This window comes from Trachemys scripta, chromosome 19, assembly GCF_013100865.1.
Source record: "Trachemys scripta elegans isolate TJP31775 chromosome 19, CAS_Tse_1.0, whole genome shotgun sequence".
Taxonomy (NCBI): domain Eukaryota; kingdom Metazoa; phylum Chordata; order Testudines; family Emydidae; genus Trachemys; species Trachemys scripta.
This window is the reverse complement of record NC_048316.1, coordinates 21,645,305-21,667,059: the sequence shown is the minus strand read 5'-3', so window position 1 is coordinate 21,667,059 and position 21,755 is coordinate 21,645,305. Positions and strand designations below refer to the sequence as shown.

Here is a 21,755-nt window from a genome sequence, read left to right as displayed (position 1 = left end):
CTCAGCGATGGGAGCAACCCACCTTTGTGCAAATCCAACAGCACCCCTTAATCCACTGTTGCCTGCTCGGTGTCTCCAGCGCCTTCATTGCAGAGGGCGGGCTCTGGGACAGGCCCTTGGAGTCACAGCACAAGTGTGGGGTCCCCGCCCTGCAGGGGAAGGGCCGCACCCAGGCACTTCCAGGCAGCAAGCCAGAGCCTGCAACATTTAGGGATGGGGTCCTGAGGTTCCCTGTCTGGGACCCACCAGCCTTTGGAGACATCCAGATGCTGGAGGGTTTGGGCCAGGCCCACCCAGCCCCCAGTGGCCACACAAGAGGCCATCAATCCCTGGCACCGCAGCGATTATTGTCCCATGTCCCCAGCTCTGCCCCAGTCCCTAGCCAGGGGCTGGCGCTGCAGTGTGTATGCTGGCAGCACCTTTCCAGGGAGCAGCGCGGCTGGGGCCATGGGTGCTGGGGCCAGACACAGGCGGGCGCTGGGAACTGATGCTGCACCTCCAGGCTCAAGGGGCGGCTGGAGCCCCATCCTGGCAGACAAGAGTCCCCAGCCCAAGTGCCGGTGCCCGCGGGCGCATCGGGAATGAGGGCGAGATGCAGGGTCTAAGCAGGGCCTGAAGCTCAAGGCCACCAACTGATCACAGGCCAGGGCTGACCTGGCAGGAACCTGTTGTTTTAGCCCACTGGCTGTACTGCCCTGCATTTAACATAGCCCCCCATCCCCCAGCACAGCCCCCCAGGCCCCCCAGCACAGCACCTCCCCCCCACAAGCACAGCCCCCCATCCCCAAATTTCCCCTCAATCCTCCAGTGCACAGACCCTGATCTCCCCCACACACTTCAGAGCCCCCATCTCCTCCAGTGCACAGATCCGCCCCAGCCCACTGCCCTGCACACACTGGCCTCCTCCAGCCAGATCTCCCCAGGCCACCTGATGAGTATCCTCCAGCCCCTGGCTCCCAGACTGGCTCCAGCCCCAGGAGGCACAGAACTCCTCGTCCAGGTGTCACAGAGCTTGGAAGCGACTCTCCCATAACGCTGGGCCCAAGCCCCTCAGCCTCGAGGCAGCAGGCCCATTGTCCAGCCCCGTGGGCAGCCCAGTCCCGGCTCCCTGCCAGGGCCCATGTGCTCAATGAGAGCACATGATTCAGCAGGAGGAAATCACCGCAAACAGCATCGGGGCAGGCGGCCCCCTGAGCCAGGGCAGGCAAGTGTTGCATGCACCTCGCAGCTCGGCCAGTGCCCCGCAGTCCTGATCTGCAGCGCCCGGCTAGCCCCGCCCTGCCCCCCCTCAGCTCTGCTGGGCCCCTCCATCCCCCGCCCACAGCCCCGCCCTGCCCCCAGCTCTGCCAAGCCCCTTCATCCCCCGCCCACAGCCCCGCCCTGCCCCCAGCTCTGCCAAGCCCCTTCATCCCTGCCCCGAGACCCCTGCCCTCCTCACAGCTCTGCCGGGGCCCCTCGTACTGTTCCATTGCCAATTGCCCTGTGCAGTGCTGGTTAATGGCTCCTGAGGGCAGGGGGTTAATCCGTGTCTGGCCAGCGCTGTGGTGGGTACAGCAGGGTCTGAGCACCCAGTGCCATCATGATTACTGGCTCAGTGCAAGCCTACCAGCCCCTCCAACCTCAGTCCACTGCTGAGCTCCGAGCTGGGAGCCTGCCCCCAGCTGACTCTGTAGGGCCAGGTCCTAGCCCGCTGCTGGGACCCACATTCTGACGCTGGCCAATTGCCCCGTCATCAGCCGCCATCTCCGTTCACAGCTGGGACGCGCTCACCACAGCACGCGACCCCATCCCCTCCTGAACCCACAGCAAACCCTCCCCCACCACGGCCCCAGCCTCTGGGAGAACGGTGCAGCCACAAGGGACCTTCCCGTTATCTCTATAGGCAGCTCCTTGCCCTGCTCTCAGACCCCTCCCAAGAACTAGGGGTGGGGCCAAACCGAACACCCTCCTCCCCCTTTCTCTTACAAGGACCTGGGTTTGAATCCTGACCCAGGTTGCAAGTGAAACGAGTTTGCCGAGCTGAATTTCTACAGAATGCCCCCCGCCCCGTGAGAGAGAGCGATCGTCTGAGGGACATGCAGGGCTGGAGCTAGCGCTCAGTCTTTGGAGGGCAGATGCAGAAGGAGGTTTAAAAATTCTCTTTGACTCTGACACCAGCACTTCCCACAGCCCCCCAAGCCTGAGGCGCACCCCCAAACCTCAGCTGAGCCCTCCACCCCAGCAAGCGCCCTCCTCTATCTGGGCCTGTTCACGGCTGACTCCCACCAAGCAGGGACACCTGCCCAGAGAGGAGGCAACCTCAGATGGGGTGGTTGGGAAGAGGGACTGAATCCAGGCAGGGAGTGGGATCCAGTGCTTAGAGCAGGGGCTGAGAGGCAGGACTCCTAAGTTATATTCCCCAGCCATCACTAACCTACTGGTTTGGTGCTCAGACTAGGTCATCAGCATGGTCTCTTCTCAATGCATGATGCCCACCCACTGCATTGCCAGCACCCTCCAGCCCAGGGGCACCAAGAGGAGGGAATGAGGAAGGCAAGGGGGAGGGCTAGCTCAGTGGTTTGAGTATTGGCCTGCTAAACCCAGTGTTGTGAGTTCAATCCTTCAGGGGCCACTTAGGGACCTGGGGCAAAATCAGTACTTGCTCCTGCTAGTGAAGGCAGGGGGCTGGACTCAATGACCTTTCAGTGTCCCTTCCAGTTCTAGGAGATAGATATAGCTCCATAGATAGATAGATAGATAAGTGTCTGAGTGGGGAAACTGGGGCCCAGAAAAGGAACTTGCCGATGGCTACATGGTGAACCAGTGGCCATGCAGAGAATAGAACCCAGGAGTCCTGCTGCTGAGTTGTGGGCTCCCCCCATATGGGCAGCTTCCTTGCCTGGAGGGAGACTGCTGAGTGGCACAATCCCTGCTTCTCTTCTGAGCTCTGGGTGCATTGGCACATCCCACACTCATTCTCCTGCTTGTCGCTCACAAATTGTCTGTCCTTAGTCCCCAGGGGCTGTGAGCCAGACCCCCCGGCCCACGCCCAGCCCCTTGCACCCCGTGCGGAGAGCTCACAGGCTCTTGCTGTCTAGCTCCCTGGTGTGTGCAAACACCTGCACCGTCAAGCAAGAGACACCCCCACCCCCACCTGACTGAGCCACACAGGTACGGACCTGACCAAGAGTGCCGGGGCAGAGCTGGAATAGCAGGTACTGCCGCAGGAAGATCACAGAACCAGGGGAAGGGTGGCCAGAACTGGACTCGTAAAGCAGGCTGCAGATCAGGACTCGCAGAGCTGGGGGGGAGCCCAGGGCTGCAGGTCAAGATTAAGGGGTGCCAGCAGAGCTGTGTGTGGGGAGCAAAGGGCTGGGCTAGGAAGGGGGCTGCGAGTCAGGATTGAGGGGTACCAGCAGAGTTGCTGGGGGAGCTCAAGTCTGGGTTAGAAGGGGGCTGTGGGTTGGCAGTGAAGGGCACTGGCTGTGGGCAGCCCAGGTCTGGGGTCGCAGGGGGCTGCAGGTTGAGAGTGGGGGCACCGACAGAGCTGCATGAGCAACTTTGCCCAGCCCCCATCCATTCTGCCCAGCTCTGTTGCTCTCATGTGTGTGGGTCTCAGGGACCCCTCCCTGCCCACAGATGCCGGGTGCTCCCTGGGTGCAGCGATCCCAGGCGAGTGGCCCTGTGCGGGGGCACCTACCCTCCGTAGGCTCCGAAGGTGAAGCTCCGCTTCCTGGCGCTCATGCCGGCAGGCGCGGGCAGGCCAGCTGTTGGAGCTGGGGACACCAGTGACAGCCTGTCCCGATCGCCGGCTGCTGCAGCTGCAGAGTCCAGAGCCAGTTACGCTACCGGCCTCGCCTCGCTGCCTCCCCCGCCCCCTCCCCACCCGCTCCAGCTTCTGTCCCGCCCAAACTTTGCCCGGCTCCAGCCAGCACAGACAGGGCAGGCCCCGGCTCTGCCAATGGGTAAGTGTCACCCAGCAACCCAGCCGTGCCTCGCAGGGCCCCTGAAGCAGGGAACCACCTGGAGCAGCTGGCGAGGAGCTGCCCAGGGAGCCATTAACTCCACGTCTCCACTGGGCACCAGGGAGCCCATTAGCTGAGCGGGGCTGGTGCCTGCCATTCACCCACGGGAGCCTCACCAGCACCAGCCATTTCTCATGGGTACAGAGACCCCAGCCCCCTGTCACACCATCACCAATGGGGTCTCGGCCCCAGCCAGACCCGCTCCTGGAGGGTTAGCACCATCAGCACAAGGAGCCACAAGCAGGGAGCGCTCTACTCTAGGCCACAGCTGGTCCCCAACCCAGCGCTGCTGTGAGCTTCTCCAGGGCAGTATCACAAACCTACACACTGGGCATCACAGCATCGAACTGGAGAGAGGGAGCTGTACAAAATGGGGGGGTGAGGTGCGCATGTTTCGGGGGATTACACAAAATGTGGGAGAGCCTGGGCATATTTAGGGGGGCTGCACAGACCAGGAGGGGGGCTGGGCGTGTTTGGAACCCATTGACCACAACCCCCAGGCAGCGTGAACCCAACAAGCCTGTGGATTGTTCCCAGGGGGAGGCGGGTGAGTGGAGGGAGGGAAGGGATACTGGCAGCCCTTGTTCTGTGCCCCAGGGCAGCGCCCACTCGGCCCAGCTCGGCTCCTGGGGCGCCTGCCAGGCTGGGCGGGGGGGGAGTGAGAGGCCAGGACGGGCCCAGCAGGGAAATCAATTGGGGTGGGAGCAGAGTATCGGGTTATGTGGCTGCCAAGCACCGACCCGCCCAGCCCCCAACTATACAGCCCTGCACAACACACACACACACAATATTCCTACACACATGCACAAACACACTGTACCCCCTGCACAACCCTACACACACACACAGTATATCCCCTGCATGCTATTCACACACACTGTACCCACTGTAAATCTTACACAGAGACACACACACACAGTACCTGCTCCACGACCCTCCACACATACACTGTACACCCCTGCATAGACACACACACTACTTTCTGCATACACAGCTGCACAAGCCTGCTCCACACACTACACCCTGCACCTTACACCCCTACACAACCCTACACACCCACAAACACACACACTATATCTTCTGCATCATCCAAGACACACACACTGTATGTACTCTGCACACCCTACACACATACTATATCCTCTGCATTATCCTATACACACATTGTATCCCCTGCACAACACTCCACACAGACACACACAATACCTCTGCACAACCCTATATACACACACACTATACACCTTACTCTCCACTATACACTCCTTCGCAACCCACACAATACCCCTTGCACAGCCCCCCACATTATACCCTCCAGCACAACACACACACACTATACCCACACACACGCACACTATACCCTCTGCACCATTCTATATTCCTACAGACACACACAATCCCCCTGCACAACCCTATACATCCTACACAACCTGCCACTGTACCCTCCTTCACAACCCACCTACACACACACACTACGCCCCAGCACAATCCCCCCCCACACTATGTACCCCGCACAACCCCCCCAACACACACTATACCCCCTGCAAAACTCCTCTACCACACTATATAACCCTTGCACAAGCCCACCACACACACACACACACACACACACACACACACACACACACTATCCCTGCAAAATTCCCACAAATACCCTCTGGCACAACCTATACAAACACTACCCCATACACACTTCCCTGCAGAACCCCTCTCCACAAACACACTATAGCTCCCTGCACAACATCCCATCCACACAGTATACCCCCAGCACAACCTACACGCACATACTCTGCCCTCTGCACACATACCACCCACACTTTACCCTCTGCACAACCCACCTACACACCCACACTATCCCCCCGCAGAACCTATACACACATACCATACCCTACAACACAATCTAAACACACTACACCCCCTGCACAACACACACACACACTGCCCCCGTGTGCCCCACACTATACCTCCTGCACAACCCCTCCCACACCACACCCCAGCACACTCACACACCCTACCATAGAATCTCAGGGTTGGAAGGGACCTCAGGAGGTCATTTAGTCCAACCCGCTGCTCAAAGCAGGACCAATCCCTATACCCCCTGCACTCACACCATACCCTCCCTCCCAGCACAACCCCCTCACCACACACACGCACACACCCACTGCTGCTGGCTTCCCACACAGCAGCACACCACAGCCCATGTCAGCCACCTCACCGCTGGGCACCCTGATTCCTGCTCTGTCCGCCCCGGCACCCTCCCTGAGCTCCCCCGCCCCTGCCAGCACCTCCTGGCTCTGTCCTGCAGCCAAGCGAAGGGGTCCCAGCAGCCCCCACTGCCTGGCTGTGGCTGTGTCCAGACTCACATGCTGAGCAGGGCCCTGCCGAGCTGAGCCTGGTGTGAGGAACTGGGACTGTTCTTAATGGGGTCTTTGAATGCTGAGTGGGGAGTCTGGCTGGGACAGTCTGCACTGGGGGATGGGAGACTGACCTTGAGGGAAGATACCTGAGCATGTAACCTGAGAACCCAGGAAGGGGGTTGGAGCCAGGTGACACCTCTGCCTGGGAAACTGGACAAAGGCTGGGGGAGGAGCCGGGGAGAGGCTGGAGGGAGTTGGAGTTTCAGGAGCTGGCTGGTGTAATGGAGGGGAGCCCAGACCCCCCTGGGACCCCAAGATGGACCTAACTGGGGGGAGGTCCTGTTGGCTGTACCTGCAAGACCTGTCTTGGACTGTGTTCCTGTCGCCCAAATAAACCTTCTGCTTTACTGGCTGGCTGAGAGTCCTGGTGAATCACAGGAAGCCGGGGGTGCAGGGCCTTGTCTCCCCCCACACTCCTTGACACCTGGGCACAGCGCTAGCAATACCCCGAGTGCACATAGAGCACTGGGAGCTACTGCGTGAGACATCACACCACGGCCCGGCCCATCCTCAGTCACTGGACGTCTCATGGCCCCTTCACATTCAGGGCCAGCCCTGGCCTCCTGCCCAAATCCCAGCTCAGGGGATATCCCCGTCCACCTCCCCAAATCAACCCTGGCAGCAGCAGCGAGATGGGGAGTCGCAGTTGCTCAGTGTCCTATATCATGGTGTTGCTATGAGCTGTTAAACAGCACCCCAAAAGTGGCTGCACCTCAGTGGCTGGGAAGGCAGAAGCTCCTTCTGTCCTGGAGGAATCCCCATTAACACTCATGAGACTCATGCAGCTCCGAGACATCCCCTCACCCCCAGACACACAGGAATAGCTCAGGGCTGGGCAAAGGGGCTGGCCTGAACTCCGAGAGAGCCATGCTCACTCTATCCCTGCCCTGCTGCCATGGCCCCCTGCCCCCCACTGAGTCTGGCCCCTGACATCTCAGGCTCTATCCGCCCAGGCGAGAGCCCCCGTTGTATGTTACACATGTGGAGTAAGTGCCTCTGTGCCAGCCCCATCTCTTCCCCTCTCTACACCCAGGATCCTGCCATGCCAGCGTGCCTGCTGCTGGGGCACTGGCCTCACGGGGCGCAGCTCCAGGGGGCACTACTCAGAAGCCAGGGATCATTAACGAGCCAAGGTTCCTAACGCCGGCTCTCCAGCCTGGGTGGGATGTGCAGCCCAGCGACGGGAGCAGTGCCACCAGCTAACGCTCCAGGGGGCAGGCTCACACCTGTGGCTGCTTTGCCCTTCCCTTGCCAGACCCTGCCACTGCTCCCACGGCAGGGGCAGCACCAGAGACATCTCAGCCTCCAGGCCGGAGGTGGGGCCATGCTGGCCCCTTGCTGTCACTGTGCCCAATCGCTGCCTCTGGGAGATGGGGCCACCCACAGAGCCTCTGTTCAGGCCTGGGGCCCCGACTCCAGCATGAAAGAGACCACGTGCCTGTTCTGCTCACCTGCCTCCCTGAAAAGCAGGAGCAAATCAGCCTTGGGCTCACTAAGGGCAGAGCCAGGCGGCCCCAGGAACCACTGAAAGCAGAGTGGTGCAGGAGGGGAAGGAACCTCCCAGGCCCCCAGGCCAGCCCCCCCCCCCCCCCCCCCCCCCCCCCCCCCCCCCCCCCCCCCCCCCCGCACTGAAGCCTTTCTGCTGGAGAAGGTGGATTTTAGCACACATTAATGCTGACTGCTGCAATGAGAAGGGGGAAGGGGCCTGGGGAGGCACCTGGTCACATGGGAGTGGACAGCTGTGCAACAACTGGATCTAAATAAAGGCTTTGAAACCCCACCCCTAGGACCTCACTCTCTGAGGCTGCTTCTCAGCTGCTGGGTGGTAGGGATGGTCTCTGTGTTGCACAGGGGCAGGGTGGCAGGGGAGGGTGGAGTGAGTGCATTCTGACCCCCCTCTCAACTACTCCCACCAAAGCCTTTGAAAATAGAGCCAACCTCCCCTCCAGCATGTTCTCAGGCCCCCAGTGCCAGTGCAGGCTCAACCACTTGAAAAAGCAGCAGCAATCAATGGGGCTCCTCCGAGAAGCAAATGCAGTGAGCGAGTGGCGCAGTTAGAGACCGTAATGGCCCAGAATAAATAACCCTGGGACTGGCTAGATAACCCGGGGTGCCAGAAAGGGAGGTGCAGCCGGAAGGGGTGTGAACCCAGACAGAGCATCTCTCTGATAGTGCAACACACACACACACACACACACGTGCACGAGCCAAATCTGCCAGGCACTAGCTCACGTGCACGTATACAAGCAAATGAGCACAATCGTACAAACACGGGCATGCCCCTCCCTCCCCCACGCACTCACGCTGAGGGCGTGCTGCTTCCTGCAGCGAGGGAAGGGGCTCGTCAGTCATCAGCCCACCTCCCCCCGAGGCGGCAGCTGGCTCAGCCTCGCAGTGTGTGTGCGGGGGAGCGACAGTTCTCACAGCCCTGACTGATGCAGCAGGGTCACCCAAAGTTGTGGGTGCAGAGCAGGCTGGGCCTCAGTGACACTCACCCACAGGCATGGTCATATGCCCATGCATGGATCGCACACGGCCCTCACACCCCCTCCCATAAACAGACAGACACCCCAATGCACATGCAGACACGCTGCACAATGCAAGCATGGGCAGGTGCAGGCACGTGGCTGGGCCCCCCCCATCTCAGCACCGTGGTTGGACCAGGCCACGCCACTGCCATAAGGACAGTGAGGTGTCAGCAGAACAGCCCAAGGCAGCGCTGCCTCCCCACCCCAGGGGGAGCAGCTGCCCCTGCAGGGCCTACTCAGGGCTGCAGGCGCGGAACAGGTGGCCAAGGGCACCCTCTGCTGCCCAGACGGCGAAGGAGAGGTGGGAGCAGCGAGGGCTTTGCCAGCACCCTGGACAGCACCAAGCTGCCTGGGGGAGCGTGGGGGGGGGGGGTAGAGAGAGACTCGGGCTCGTGCCCAGCCCTCCATGTTTGCTTGCAGAGCCAGGATTTCCTGAGAGCCCCCCGCTGTCCATAGTACAAGGCCGCTGCACGGTGACCTGCATGGAGGGGCAGGCGCACAGGGGCCAGTGTTGCCATTAATGGCCAGCCACGTGCCATGTACTGGGCTGGAATTGACCATGAAACTGAAGAGTGGAGAGGAACCCACCCCTGGGGTCCCTGAGTAGACAGCCGTGGGGGGAGGGGGGCTGGATTCCCAGATCTCAGCTTGAACCAGGCTCTTTCCCAGCTTCTCCTCTCCCCCTTTGCCTTGATCTCCTCTTCTCCTGCGTCTCCCCGCAGCCAGCACCCCAGCTGCCTCCCCCCAGCTCCCGGGGTCAGTCGGGGCTGTGGTGTATCCGAAGGATCTCTGCAGCAACCCCCACTGCTGGCAGCAGGGCGGGCTGGCTCCAGCAGACCTGGGGGGGATGGGACACAAAGAACCACTATTGAGACACCAGTGCCGGCGCCCCATTGGCCCACCATGCTGCCACCAGTGCCCGCGGGGCAGACGCTCAAACAAGCACTTTGGAAGGGGGTGGCCAACCTGAGCCTGAGAAGAAGCCAGAATTTACCAGTGTTGTATATTGTCAAAGAGCCACAGTAATACGTCAGCAGCCCCCACTCCCAGCACCTCCCACCCACCAGCAGCCACACTGATCAGTGCCTCCCCCTCCCGATCAGCTGTTTCCTGGAGTGCAGGAGGCTCTGGGATGGAGGGGGAGGAGCGAGGGCACGGCAGGCTCAGGGAAGGGGGAGGGCAGGGCCTGTGGCAGAGCCAGGAGCAGCGAGCACCCCCCGGGCACACTGGAAAGTTGGCGCCTGTAGCTCCAGCCCCAGAGTTGGTGCTTATACAAGGAGCCGCATATTAACTTCTGAAGAGCCGCATGTGGCTCCGGAGCCACAGGTCGGCCACCCCTGACTTTGGGGGGTTCTCCCACGTTGCCCCTCGAGCCCAGCAGACGCTACGTAAACTTCCACCAAGCTCTGACTGTCCACCTGCAGATCCCAACTTAACAAGCCCAAAGGGTGGTTGGGCAGCGGGTTGCCAAGGGCACTGCCTGGCCTGCTGACAGCAATGTCTCCTTGTGTTCCCGTCTTACTTACATCGCCAGCTCCCTTGGGCACTGACTCTGTTCTGCATTTGTACAGCACCTAGCACACTGGGGCCTGCTGCACGACTCCCAGCTGACATACAGAATGCAGCTGGGGAACCCCCTGGGCTCAGCCGCCCCTTTGAACAGGTGCCCAGAAGAGAATCCCTCCTGGAACAAGCTGTGCCCTGCTGGCTCTTCTGCAGGGGAACCAGGCAGCCCAGCTCTGACTCCTCTTCTTCCTAGTGGCAGTGGAGAGCTGGGCTGGCGAAGCCGCCGGCCACCACGGATCAGCTCGGAGAACTCGGGGCGGAGATGGAGTTTTCTAGGGAGATTTTCCACTGAGTGGACAGAGCTGGGCCCATGCTAGCACTTTACCCTCCCCCTGGGCCATTGGAAAGGAATTCAGCTCACACACTGCTTCCAAATGCCAAGCCACCCCCCCAAACCAGGTTCAGCATGAATCCGAGCCTACGGCCACAGTGGAACCCTCCCCGCACACCCACCGAGCGACAGGGGCCAGACGTGAGCAGCCACTGGACAAACCATGTCCCGGCCGTCCCTGGCCTCTGGAGCCAGCTGCGCTCGCATGGAGAGCAAAGCACCAAGAGCCTGCAGGCAGGTCACCAGCCTGCAACCACCACTGGCAAGTCGCCCCTTCAGGATCGCAGAGTCCAAGCCACCGGGGCCCACCAGCCCCATCTGGGGCATTCCCCTCACCAGCCAGTCAGGGCAAAGGGCTTGTCTCCCATGGGAGGGGAGCAGCCGGAACACACTGGGCCAAAGCATAGACGTGACAATGTCCCACAGCGAAGGGCAGCCACAGCCTCGCGCTTCCCATCCATGCTACTGGCACCAGCCCAGCCGGGCCCCAAGCCAAAGAGTCCAAAGTTTTGCAACCAACTTCTCCAAGTGCTGCTTGTGGGGGCTGCTGTGTGCGGACATGAGGGGCAGTGCAGGAGCTGGGCACTCCAGGAACGCCAACACCCCGCTGCCTTGTGTAGGCAGCCCCCAGACGACCTGCCATGTGCCTTCTGCTAAGCAGCAGGTGATCAAAGGAGCCCCCGCCCACAGCTCTAAGCGCAGCTCTGATCCCACAGAGCTTGGCTGGGGAGGCAGCGGTTGCCTCTGGGGTGGAGCACAACGAGGATGACTATAACCGTGGGTGTGTTTGCAAACCAGGGCATGGTGCTGCCCCCATCTGAACAGCCTCCAGTTCAAATTCCATCAGTGCCAGCCTGGGAGGGAGTCGTGGCTGGTGACGGACCCCGTGGTGTGATCAACATTTAGATGTCATGGCCCTTCAAAGCCAGCTGTGGGGCGGAAGGGCAGCTGGAAGGGCAGACGGATGCCCTCTACAGCCAGAGCCAAGCAATTAGGGGTCCCAGTGGATATGGCACCTTCTCCCAGCTGGCCATACTAGCCTAGAGAAGACAAGGCTCTTTGCCCAACCAGTCCCCAGGGGGCTGTGTTTAATGGGCCAGCCAGCTCCAGAGAGGCCCTTGGTGGGAGATGCTGGCACTGCCGAGTGCCACGCCCGAGGGGCGGGAGGTGAAAAGCCGCTCATGAGGTGGCTTGGGACTCTGGGCTGAGCCAGGAGCCAGCACTCCTGGCATTAAATCCTTTCCTCAGCCTGCAGCGCTGTCACTGGGCAGTGACACTCCGGGGAGGGGGCGTATACTCAGCAGAGTAGCACAGGGAGAGCAAATGAAGCCATTGCTGTGGCACCCCAGGGCAATGTGGGCACTGAGTGACCTTCCCTGCTAGATGGGTATGACTGCCTGGCAGCCTCCCCTCCCGCCAAGACCAGCCGGAGCCAGCGCTGCACTCAGCGGGCGTCTCTCCAGTGTCCTCCTTGGGCTCAGCTGCTCTCGGCTCCTCTCTGGCTGCGAAGGGCTTTGCACGTGTCAGTCACTGCAGCAGGAGAGATCCTGGCCAAGGGCAGGCAGGCAGCCCGGCGCGTCACCCTGGGAAGGGAGTCAGGCCAGCAAAGGACGCTGACTGCGGGGGAGCTGGATTCAGGCTGCAGTGGGCAAGACATGCTGGGCCTGATTTGTCCCCAAAGGAGCCCGTGTCCCCAGGGGCTTGACACCCAGGAGAGGTTTGTCCTAAGCAGCCAGGGTTACAAAGGGGTTTTCTTTGCAGTGGATTCAGAGCTGACCTTGGAGGTTCTTCGCCAGCAGGAGCCTCGTGGGGACTCCCCAGGCAGCCGTGTCTGCAGCGTTAGGGTCCAAGGCGCCCTGCGTGTCTCGCACAGGCAGACCCCCTGCTCCTATGGATGGGGATTCCTGGGAGCGCGGCCTCACCCGCCGCAGGCCCGATGGCTCAGGCAGGGGTGAGTCCAACACTAGCCAACCCAGCTCAGGCACCAGGGGCGTAACCATGGGGCCTTCATTCAGCAGCCAGCCCAGCAAATCCATTGCATGTTGATCAAGAAGATGGACAAGGTCTAATGTGATCACATGCAGCACCACTACACACCACTGCAGTCAGCAAGTCCCTTGCCAGCCTACCCTGCTCGCTGGGCCCGGGGCCATGCCAGCAGCCTGGCTTGCACTTAGGAGCCGCTGCCCAGCCAGAGTCACGCACACAGCAGAGAGAACCCGGCGCCAGAACAGCCCCCTCCTGCCATACTCCTGCAGCACCACACCCAGGAAACCAGTGGCACCATTCCAACTGCAACTCCTCTGACCCCCCAGCATGTCATCCCACAGCCCCCTTCCTTCCCCACCCTCCTTCTCCCGCTGCTCCGTCCCACATGGCTCCAAGCGCCCAGAGCGAGCCCTCATGACCAAACCCTGCCCGTGCAAACGCTCCCAAGAGGGAAGCCAGGGGGAAAAGCAGCCCCATGGATATTTGGACACATGGGTCTGTGCTCGGGCACTGCCCCCGGCCAGCTCCGCTCCCAGTCCATGCCCAGCGCTCGGCTGGCTCATTTGTGTTCTCACTGCACTGTCTGAAACCCTCCGGGGAGGGCAGGGAATGGGAGGAAGGAAAACCTGGAATTTCACCCCGTGCTGGTTGGGCTGGATTTGGCTTGATCAGAAGGAACCAGCCCGGCTCCCGCGAACCAGCCATGCCCTGATTCCCACCAGCCACCGGTGCTGCCGTGGGGGGAGGTCACATGTTCTGATGCCCCATCTCAGGGTTCGGAGCTCGCAGGGAGGGCCCTTGGGGCCCTGAGCAAGCACTGCGGGGCGTGGGCAGGGCCACGCAGCAGCTCAGCGAGAGCAGCGTGGGCGCGAGTGACAGAGCAGCACTGCCAAGAGGGGAATGAGTCACCCAGAGAGACCCCAGGGGGTAGGCAACCATGCCAGGCAGGCACGCACCACTGGGTCATCAGGCCTGGCAGGGTGACCTGCTGCAGGGCTGGGTGGTGCCAGGAGTGGATGGCACAGAATGAGATTTGACACCACTGTGCCATGAGTACCTGCTCCAAGAGATCCAGCTGGGTGCCCAGGGCATCCCGCCCAACCAGGCCAGCTCTGCACAGACCTTCACGCATCTCCTTCCAGACGAGAGGCTGCTGGGCGCTGACACTCAGTGTCGCCAGGCCTCTCCTACCCATGTCCGCGAAAGGGTCTTTCAGCCTTAACCTCAGCCCCAAGGCGAGGCGCCATCTTGCCCTCCACCTGAAGTTAGCTCACCCCCACTCCAGCAGAGCGGGGCCAGGCAGGGGCAGTGCCTGGTGTGGAGGAAACACGATTGTTAGCAGCACTAAAAGCTCCTTCTCCCTGGTGTCCCCCCATTTCCTGTTCACACCGACAGGCCCCACAGCCCAGTCAGGTGGGGCAGCAGGGCACTTACGGAGCTCACCCCTTGACCTTCTGGAGTTCTGGCAGAGAGGGTGTGACTGACCCAGAGCCCCACCGAGACCAAGCTTGGATGAAGGCTGAAGGTTAAACTGAAAGACAGCACAGCCCTGCATGTGCCCCCCCAGAGCCCACCCCAGCATGCCCCCTCCAAACCCCCCCAGACCCCCCAGAGTCTCCCAGAGCACAGCCCGTTGCGCTTAGAAATGGAATTGCCCTCAGCCCCTACCCCACCACACTCCCCCAGTGCGAGTGTAAGTTACCGGGGAGAAAACAGCTCCCAGGAGGAACATCACAACTATATATAACCTGTGCATACACCCCTCCTCCCAACGCACCCCTCTCCCCCGCCGATCTGCCACCCCCACACACAGCACTGCCAGCCCCAGCGTACAATACGCATGTGACAAGATCTCCACAAAATCAGGAATTGGCTTCAAATCATGAGGTTTAAAATCTCTCTTCATTTCCGTCACCTTGTCTCCTGAACTCTGAGTCAGGCGGGCACCTTCTGAGTGCTCTGCCCCTGCACGCTGGTTTCAAGCTGCCCAGCACCAGGAGGACTAGGAACTTTTTTTAAAAACTAAAGCAAGATTCTCGCCCCAAGACCTGACTCCTGGAGCTGGGGCTTGAAGAGAAACCGAAAACTGTGAGACTTTCTGTAGCACTTAGAGGAGAGGAAAGTGATCAGAAACAGTCAGCATGGATTCACCGAGGGCAAGTCATGCCTGACTAACCTAATTGCCTTCTATGAGGAGATAACTGGCTCTGTGGATGAGGGGAAAGCAGTGGACATGTTATTCCTTGACTTTAGCAAAGCTTTTGATACGGTCTCCCACAGTATTCTTGCCGCCAAGTTAAAGAAGTATGGGCTGGATGAATGGACTGTAAGGTGGATAGAAAGCTGGCTAGATCGTCGGGCTCAACGAGTAGTGATCAATGGCTCCATGTCTCGTTGGCAGCCGGTTTCGAGCGGAGTGCCCCAGGGGTCGGTTCTGGGGCCGGTTTTGTTCAATATCTTCATTAATGATCTGGAGGATGGCGTGGACTGCACTCTCAGCAAGTTTGCAGATGACACTAAACTGGGAGGAGTGGTAGATAGGCTGGAGGGTAGGAATAGGATACAGAGGGACCTAGACAAATTAGAGGATGGGGCCAAAAGAAACCTGATGAGGTTCAACAAGGACAAGCGCAGAGTCCTGCACTTAGGATGGAAGAATCCCATGCACTGTTACAGACTAGGGACCGAGTGGCTAGGAAGCAGTTCTGCAGAAAAGGACCTAGGGGTTACAGTGGACAAGAAGCTGGATATGAGTCAATGGTGTGCCCTTGTTGCCAAGAAGGCTAACGGCATTTTGGGCTGTATAAGTAGGGGCATTGCCAGCAGATCGAGGGACATGATCATTCCCCTTTATTCGACATTGGTGAGGCCTCATCTGGAATACTGTGTCCAGTTTCGGGCCCCACACTACAAGGATGTGGAAAAATTGGAAAGAGTCCAGCGGAGGGCAACAAAAATGATTAGGGGGCTGGAGCACATGACTTATGAGGAGAGGCTGAGGGAACTGGGATTGTTTAGTCTGCAGAAGAGAAGAATGAGGGGGGATTTGATAGCTGCTTTCAACTACCTGAAAGGGGGTTCCAAAGAGGATGGATCTAGACTGTTCTCAGTGGTACCAGATGACAGAACTAGGAGTAATGGTCTCAAGTTGCAGTGGGGGAGGTCTAGGTTGGATATTAGAAAAAACTTTTTCACTAGGAGGGTGGTGAAGCACTGGAATGGGTTATCAAGAGAGGTGGTGGAATATCCATCCTTAGAGGTTTTTAAGACCCAGCTTGACAAAGCCCTGGCTGGGATGATTTAGTTGGGGTTGGTCCTGCTTTGAGCAGGGAGTTGGACTAGATGACCTCCTGAGGTCCCTTCCAACCCTAATATTCTATGAAAACCCCACAAGACCCAGCAAGAGCTGACTGCACGTCCCGCCCCCAATCCACTCGCCACATGGGCATACGCACACCCCCTGTACGTGTGCGCGCACACACACACCCCCTGTACGTGTGCGCGCACACACACACACCCCCTGTACGTGTGCGCGCACACACACACACCCCCTGTACGTGTGCGCGCACACACACACACCCCCTGTACGTGTGCGCGCACACATCCTGTATGTGTGTACACACGCACATACCCACACAACCTGTACATGCGCGCACACACAAACACACATGCACCCCCTGTACATACACACACAACTCCCTCTATGCACCTGCACACCCAGCTCGACACCCAGCAAACCAATACTCCAGCTCAGCACGGGGACCCACCCCCCCCCTTCCTGCAGCCACACCCTGACACCCCCATTAGCACCACCCCGGTTTCTCTGGACCCAGGGCTTCCCAGGTGCCCGAGACCCAGCCCAGTGGATTCGGGCCAGTCCATGAGCTCTCTGGAGATGGGCCCCAGGTCCGGGTGAAAGGGAAGGGATGAGCTGGGGTTTAGGTCTGGCTGCTCCTAGGGGCAGATCCTCCAGAGAGCTCGACACACCGGGAGTGGCTCCTTTGGCAAACCCGCCCCAGCTGCCAGCACGGAGCAGCTGGACATCCGGCCCCGAGCCTCTCAGTCGGAGCAGCTGGTACGTAGTGCTTGGGAAACCCTGGCTCTGGGCTGCAGAGAGAAGGCGCCGGACCCCCGCCCCGCCCCACCCGGTGCCACGAGCCAGCAGAGCTCTCCTGGCTGCAGCACCGCTGCACGCCAGACGCGGGTCCGGCCCCAGGAGAGCAGCAGGGGATGGATGGAGGCACTGGAGAGAGAACACCCCATCCTGCCCCCACGCCTGGCAGCACTGGTGCGGTGGCAGGAGACGCTAGCGCACCGTCCCCGGGCAGGGTGTGAGGGTGGCTCTGGGAAATGTCAATGGGGTGATTTCTCCGGGGAGGGAGATCAAAAGCACCTCGCCCACCCTGCAGCTCCCCCTTTGTCTGGCTGTGCAGCCGGCTGCTTGTCCTGGTTCCAGAGCGACTGGCCTGGCCCTGCCTGCAGCTAGAGAACAGGCCCATCTCTAGGTCAGAGCAACCAGATCGTCTCCGCCGAGCTCTGCCTGGCCCCACACACGGAGCCCATCACGGAACGCAGCAGCTTCCCAGGTCACGGGAGCCTGGGGATCAGTGCCACAGGCAGAGAACAGGAGGGACCCAGGGCACCAGCAATGGCAGGGCAGTGGGTCAGGGAGATGTCCCACAATAATCCTGGCAAGGGACCCACACGCTGTAGAGGAAGGCAAAACTCCCCCAAGGGCCCTGCCAATCTGACCCCTGCAAATCCTCTCCTGTCAGCACCCAGGCTGACCCAGTAGGCCCTGGGCACATGACAAAAACCAGCCAAGCCCCTGAGAGAGAGAATGCGTGGTGCCACCTCAGAGCCCTGGCCCACCTCACCCAGCGTCCCAGCTCTAGGCCTGACACTTCAGAGGATGGAGATTGAAAAAAAAAAAACCCTCCCAGAATATACTGTAGGGGGGGAAGGAATTCCTTCCTGACCCTGCCAGTGGCCAATCAAAACCCTGAAGCATGAGCATTAGAAGATAAGATGTAAACCAGAGGTGAGCAGCAGGCTGCTGAGCGCTGCCCCCCACCATCCAAGCAACCCCTCGTACAATTGCATGCACAAATGTGACCAAAAATCAAGGCCTGCGTGCTGACCCCTTCCCCCCCGATGCTCATTACACATTCCTTCCAGAGTGGTGCCAGCTGCGGAGCTGCAGCTGCACAAACAAAGGAGCCAATGCCACAGACTACACCAGCTCTGCTAGAAAACTCGGGTGCGGGGAGCCTGGGAACAGGAAACCAGCAAGGCCCGAGGGCTCTGGCAAGCAGCAGAGAGGCAGGATTCCGGAAAAGCTGTCCACGCGGCTGGCCCTGCAACGGCCGAGGGTGAAGCAAAGTGCAGCAGGTTTGTATGAAACGGGCACTCATGGGGCCTCCCCGCTGATCACTGAGAGACAGAAGAGACAGGCGCCGAGGGGCAAAGGCCCCCCAAGACTTGAAATGGGTGGGGGGGAAGTGCCGATGTAACAAATTAATACAAAGCAACTCAGCAAGAGGGGCAGAGGAGCACAGTGCCAAGCAAACGCCGAGACAGCCAGCAGGGAACTGAGCCCCACGGCAAGGGGAGACACTGCAGCAGCCTCCCACAACTTGGCTCGGGGCGCGAGACAGAGACGCTTGTGCAGACGGTGTGATGGAAGTACAAAGAATGGGACTGTGGGGGAGAGGAGTGTTAATGGAAAGTCAGCGTGCGAGGGGTCCGGGGGCCCTGGTGTGCGAGTGTACGTGCACACACTCACTGGCAGGCCAGGCTCTGTGCGTGCATACGGCATGTTGCAGGAAACATGGGCGTGCAGTGCGTACACTGGGTGCCAGGTGCTGGGTGCGGGCGGGGGCAGGCTGCACACGGGTGTACGCTGAGAGCCCGCATGCCCACAGCCAGGCTGAGCGAGTGGATTAGACGGAGCCAGGCCATGCAGGTTGCGCCGGTCGATCGCTGTATGGTCCCTGCGTGTGCCTCTTGGGGGGGGTGACAAGAAACACGGTAAAAAGCAGGGGAGAGGGGCAGTTTGTTTGCACCCAGGCAAGTTCAGCAGCAGCCTGAGGAAAGTCTCACCATAGTTCTGCCAGTGATTCTCAGTCCCAACCCACAGCCGCCTGCTCATCCAGCCCCCCACAGCTTTGCCAGTGCCCCTCAATCCCGACCCCATGCAACAGCACATGCTGGCTAGAGGCTGATCTAACTGAGCACAAAGCATCAGCCCTGGCCCGAGGGCAGGGGGTGGCTGGTCTGAACCAGCCCATTTAGCACCACCCTCCCTGATGCTGCCCAATCCCACTACTGACACCAGTACCCATAAAGCACCGAGAGCAGCAGGGAGGGGCAGCCCAGAGCAGGCTGAGACCCCCGGTCCAGGCGGCTTGTGCAATGCAGCACTTGATAAAGAGCGTTCCCGACCCCAGCAGTCCCATAGTCTGCCAGTGGGTATTGCCTGACATAAGCGAAGAACCAGGCTCCCACCTTTACATGAGTCTTGTGCGCCCAGCACCTTCCGTTGTCAAACCCCACGGTTAGTACAGAAATGCCACGCTGAGCTGCAGGCTAGGTTCCAGGGCACCTGGGTTTTATTCCCGGCTCTGATATCGATTCCCTGAACGCCCGGGGACAAGCCACCTTCCCCCTGTCAACAGGGACTGAAAATACCAAACCACCTGGACAAAGTGCTTTGAGATCCTCAGAGAACAGGGGCACGCAGCCTGGAGCTTCGCCTAGCTGGGAGAGAGCAGCACTACCCTCGCAAAAGTGGAAGTGACTCTGGGATGCAGATTGGGAAGGGATCACTGGGCACCAGCCACAGCTTCTTCCTCCCTCCTTCACCTGGCAGGCACCAGCTGTGCTAATGCTCTGCGGGAACCCATCCAGTAACTCAACCCTACACAGCCCAGTGCAGGGCTCCTCTTGATGGTAACAAACACACAGATCAAGGTCACAATCAGGTCGGAAACCCAGCACACACACCCATCAAGGAGCTGCACCACACGGAGACAAGGAGGTTTCAAACGCTCCTTTCCCCAGTGGTCCATGTGCCACATTCCCCCGTAATTCTTGCCAGCTGTGGGAGCCCAGCTGGGCACACTGCAGCTCTGGAGGACAAGGAAAGGCCTGACGGAACATTTCAGCCCATTCTCACACCCTGGAAATGTCTCTTCTCTGTCACGTTCCCCCTGCCAAGCCCAGCTCCACCAGCCCAGAACAGCTGTGTGCACTTCAGCAGGCATCGCTGGGGGCTGGACAAGGGAAGCCAGCCCTGGCCTGACACACAATGGGAAGCCAAGTGCTCCGATCTGCAGCAGGCCAGATTTCACTGGGCATTTGCCCTCCTTGTTGTGCAGGGAGGAGGTGGTTCCTGGCCAGCTCATGGAATCAGAGGGGAAAGCAAGTCCTTTCACCTCTAGGCCACCGGTTTGAGTCCTGTCCAGAATTGTAGCCACAGAGCTACCCTGGGGTGAAGTGAATTGGGGAACTCTCGCTTCAGCGGATCCAGAGCTGCCAATGAGTGAATGGGCCAGAGGTCTGGGACTCGCCTGGGCCCTGTAGAATGTCCTGAGCATTATAACCCTGCTGGCTCTCTATGGGTCCCCCTGGGCTCAGCAGATGCTGTCTGGGGCCCACGTCCTGGCAGAGAGACCAGTAGTCAAAGTACCAGCCATGGGGGCCTTGTGCAAGCTGCCACCCGGTCTGCATGTGCCCATGCTAGAACCCTCATCCTGTGCATGCCAGTGGTGGCATGGTAGCACTAGCAGCAGTGCATGCCTGGCATAGTGGGCACAGCTGGCTAGTCAGGACCAGCAAAGCCATCCCCAGCTCTGCTTGAAGGGTGCTAACTCACAGTGGTACTACAGCGCCCCCTCTGGACCATGGGCTGCATGCAGAGCTGCTGGTTCTCACACCCCACTAGCCCATGGAGGCTGGGCTGGAGCAACGCAGCAGGGAAGCAGGGTCGCTCACCCCGACCCCAGAACTCACCTTCCTGAGGCCTTGGGGCAGATTGAGCCTGGCAGTGTCACCTGCCCTAGGGGCTGTGGTGAGCCTTGGCACAGGCAGTGCCAGCAGGCGCCTAGATGCATTGTGTCTGAGGAGCAGTTGGTGCCAACGTGCCAGCACCCGCAGCACAGCTGGATTCCTGTCCCTAAGGCAACAAGCCCTTTCCACGCTGCACCCGGGACTGCGGTGGGTGGGACACCCCGGGGGTGGGGTGGGGGCTTCGCTTCCCCTGCCCATTGCGTGGGAGGTGGTAACATGGGTCCCCTGGGGAGCTCCAACCCCTGCAGCTTCAGGGGCTGTCGGCTGTGGGGAGCGCGGGGGAGGGGGGGTCAGGCAGATCCACCCACAGCCCAGCTCAGAGAACGGAGCCTGCGAACACCCCCAAATCCAAGCCCCGGCCTCTGCCCGCATCTCGGGGCGTGTCAGCCCAGCGGGCGAGCCGCACTGTCCGTGTGGGCAAAGACGGGAAACTAAGGCACGGGGAGGGGACGCGACTTGCCCGAAGCCGGGGGTTGGTAGAGCCGAGAAAGGGGACCCAGGAGTCCGGGCTCCCTCGGTCCCTGCGAGCAGCCGCCGGAGGGGCCGGGGCGGGGGGGTCTCTTACCGCAGCAGGCGCGGGAGGCTCCCGGGAGCACAGCCGGCGATGCCAAGCGGGGTCTCAGCAGCAGCGGTGGATCCGAGCCGTGCCGTGCCGTGCCGAGCCGTGCGCTCCCCGGCGCAGCCGCTGCAGCTCTGAGCCGAGCGAGGCAGAGCCGGCGCGTCACGTGACCTAGCCCAGCCCAGCCCAGCCCGGCGCGGGCGCTGCCATTGGCGCGCGGGCCCTGCGCCCCCGGCCCCGCTGCCAGCCCCGGGCCACGGGCCACAGCCTCGCTCCGCGGGAGCCAGGCTCACC

General features: G+C 60.6%; 1 protein-coding gene across 2 annotated transcripts in view; it reads right to left on the bottom strand.

Moving 5' to 3' along the window:
- The window catches only part of RAP1GAP (RAP1 GTPase activating protein), a 179,649-nt gene extending 158,108 nt beyond the window's left edge, over positions 1–21,541 (bottom strand). The window contains exon 1 of one of the 2 annotated variants that reach the window (XM_034753291.1): positions 21,468–21,541. Coding sequence is in view for 1 of the 2 variants with exons in the window: in XM_034753284.1 (XP_034609175.1) it covers positions 3,680–3,723 (44 nt within the window). In the remaining variant the exon portion in view is untranslated. Of the gene's footprint in view, positions 1–3,679; positions 3,770–21,467 lie in introns of those variants that run through there. The other variant, XM_034753284.1, reaches the window with a different exon arrangement.
- Between the last annotated feature and the right edge of the window lie 214 nt (positions 21,542–21,755).